We start from the raw sequence: 2,696 nt of genomic DNA on the forward strand, positions 1-2,696 counted from the left end.
ATCCCAGTTCCTATTTGATGCCAGTCCCTATGGCCCTGAACACATTCCAAATGTCTGGAATCCCAGCTCCCAGCCAGGAAATGATGTTCCTGCCCTGCAACGCAAAGCTCTTGAGAAGAGGCCAAAAGACAAACGGAGCAAAATCCAGCAGAGGCATTTCACTGCCAGCCTTCAGAACTTCGAATCCTGGACAGGAAATTCAAACAATAAATGGGAAATAAAATAACAAAAATATCAGGTGAGGGTCTTTGGGAAGAGAGGGGGCAATTGAATCAGGGCGGGGGTCAATGAAATCAAGGAAAGGGTCAATTAAATCAGGGGAGGGTCTTCGGTGGTCCCTGGATCAAGGGAGACACTGAGACAGAAAGAGAGCAGGCAACGAGAGGCAGGAGAAAAAGGAGACAAACACAGAGAGGTGAGAACGTGGCACTCTGCAAACAGAACTGCAAGGGACTGACAATGAACGGGAAAGAAAGCAGTAAGTCTGAGAGTTTTATTTGCCATCAAATACATCCCACATACCCAGACCCAAACAATGCCCATCCCAGTGCTCCAAATTGGGATCCCACGACTCTCAATCTCCTCCGAACGCCGTCTCAGCCTGGTCGCTGTGGAATTGAGTGGGTTTGGTGAGAGACTGAGGTTTGCTGATGTGGGAAGAAGCCATTGTGAGGTGGGATTGAGCATTTACGGCACAACGCTCAACGGTTTTCAGTGGCATTTGAGTGGTTTTATAATGACAGATCCATCCCTCTTGCCATTTCTAATGCAAAGTGATGGAGAAGAGAAAAAAATAGAATAGAAAAACATTAAGGCCAAACCAAAAGGAGAAGCAGCCAGGTGTGCTCCCAGCATGGATCACAGGCAATGTGGGTCACCAGGGCTGTGCCCAGCGTGGCTCCTGCAGTGGGGGATGGAGCTGGCGCAGCGCACGAAGCTCTTCCCGCCCTCGGGGCACTCGCAGGGCTTCCCTTAGCGGTGCCTCCGTTGGTGGTGGGTCAAGTTAGAGCTGCAGGTGAAGCTCTTCCCACACTCCCCACACTTGTATGGCCGTTCCCCAGTGTGGGTGCGTTGGTGGATGACAAGGGAGGAGTTGCACCTGAATCCCTTCCCGCAGTCAGGACACTGGAAGGGCTTCTCCTCCGTGTGAATCCGATAGTGCAGGAGGAGACAGGAGCTGCTCTGAAACCTCTTCCTGCATTGATCACACTCGTAGGGCTTCTCCCCAGTGTGCAGGCTCCGGTGCCTGACAAGGTGGCAGTTCCGCCTGAATCCCTTCCCGCAGTCGGGGCAGCGGAAGGGCCTCTCCTCTGTGTGAGTCTGATAGTGCCGGAGGAGAATGGAGTTGCTCTGAAACCTCTTCCCACACTTGGAACACTCGTAGGGCCTCTCCCCAGTGTGGGTCCCCTGGTGCCTGATCAGGTTGGCCCTCCGGCCGAAGCTCATCCCACACACGGAACACTCGAAAGGCCTCTCCCCGGTGTGGGTCCTTTGGTGCAGCAACAGGCTGGAGCTGCTCTGAAACCTCTTCCCACACTCCCCACACTCGTAGGGCCGTTCCCCAGTGTGGGTCCTCTGGTGCACGATCAGACTGGAGCTCTGGCTAAATCTCTTCCCACATTCCCCACACTCATAGGGCTTCTCTCCAGTGTGGCTCCTCTTGTGCAGGATCAGGTGGGAGCTCACACTGAATCTCTTCCCACACTCCCCACACTCGTAGGGCTTCTTCCCGGTGTGGGTCCTCTGGTGGCTGATCAGGCTGGAGCCGTCGGTGAAGCTCTTCCCACACTCCCCACACTGGTAGGGCCTCTCCCCAGTGTGGGTCCTCTGGTGGCTGGTCAAATTGCAGCTAAACCTGAAGCTCTTCCCACACTCCCCACACTCGTAGGGTCGTGCCCCAGTGTGGATCCTCTGGTGCCTGGTCAGGTGGAAGATCTGGATGAAGCTCTTCCCACACTCCCCACACTCGTAGGGTTTCTCCCCTGTATGGATCCTCCGGTGCCTGATCAGTCTGGAGCTGCAGCTGAAGCTCTTCCCACACTCCCCACACTCGTAGGGCCTCTCCCCTGTGTGGGTCCTCATGTGCAGGCTCAGGCTGGAGCTGCAGCTGAAGCTCTTCCCACACTCCTTGCACGTGTGGGGCTTCTCCCCATCATGGAGCTGCTCCTGGAGCCCCAGCTCCGAGCTCTGGCTCCATCTCCGGCCGCCTTCCCGGCCCAGGCTGGCTCTTTCCCCCTCAGATCCCCGCCATCTGCGTTTGCAGCCCCTCCTCGTGCGGCATCTCCGGGGCTTCTCCTCCCCGCTGGGTTCCTGCGCCGTGGAGCCGCTCCAAACGGCCTCTGCCACCAGGTTCTGCCGCGGGGATTTGTCCTCCCTGCTCTCCGTGCTCAGCTCCTGCTCTGGGGGAGGAAGGACAAGGACAGGATGGGATGCACAGGCAGCAGGGCTGTGCTGCAGCCGGGGCCGTGCTGGGCTGGGAGATGGAGCAGCACAGAGGGGAAAGGGGCACTGACTTCCTCCTCACCTGCCTCAGCGTCTCGGGGCATCCTCCTCGTCCTCACAGACTTCCAGGGGTTGGGAATGGGAAATCCTGGTTTGGGGAAAACAAGGGATGAGCACGTTGAGATTGAAGGTCTCTCTGCCTGAGTCTATCTTTACAAGTCACCGGACATCGGGGCTCCAGAAAAACCTCCCAA

General features: G+C 56.9%; 1 protein-coding gene across 1 annotated transcript; it reads right to left on the minus strand.

The window, feature by feature from the left end:
- Positions 1-479: 479 nt before the first annotated feature.
- Positions 480-2,595, minus strand: LOC121355052 (zinc finger protein 883-like). Its single transcript, XM_041470211.1, has 2 exons — positions 2,525-2,595; positions 480-2,399 (listed from the first exon to the last, which is right to left on the minus strand). Exons 1-2 carry the CDS (start codon positions 2,544-2,546, stop codon positions 973-975), a joined length of 1,449 nt encoding a protein of 482 aa, XP_041326145.1. The 5' UTR covers positions 2,547-2,595; the 3' UTR covers positions 480-972.
- Between the last annotated feature and the right edge of the window lie 101 nt (positions 2,596-2,696).

Source organism: Pyrgilauda ruficollis, unplaced genomic scaffold, assembly GCF_017590135.1.
Source record: "Pyrgilauda ruficollis isolate IOZ18807 unplaced genomic scaffold, ASM1759013v1 scaffold2412, whole genome shotgun sequence".
NCBI classification, from domain to species: domain Eukaryota; kingdom Metazoa; phylum Chordata; class Aves; order Passeriformes; family Passeridae; genus Pyrgilauda; species Pyrgilauda ruficollis.

What these genes read in the sequence shown, in the direction of transcription:
- LOC121355052 (XM_041470211.1), bottom strand. Translation starts at nt 2,546, where the DNA reads ATGCCCCGAGACGCTGAGGCAG. An exon ending in GCCCCGAGACGCTGAGGCAG is followed by an intron (nt 2,400 to 2,524) that starts GTGAGGAGGAAG and finishes TTCCTCCCCCAG; the next exon opens with AGCAGGAGCTGAGCACGGAG.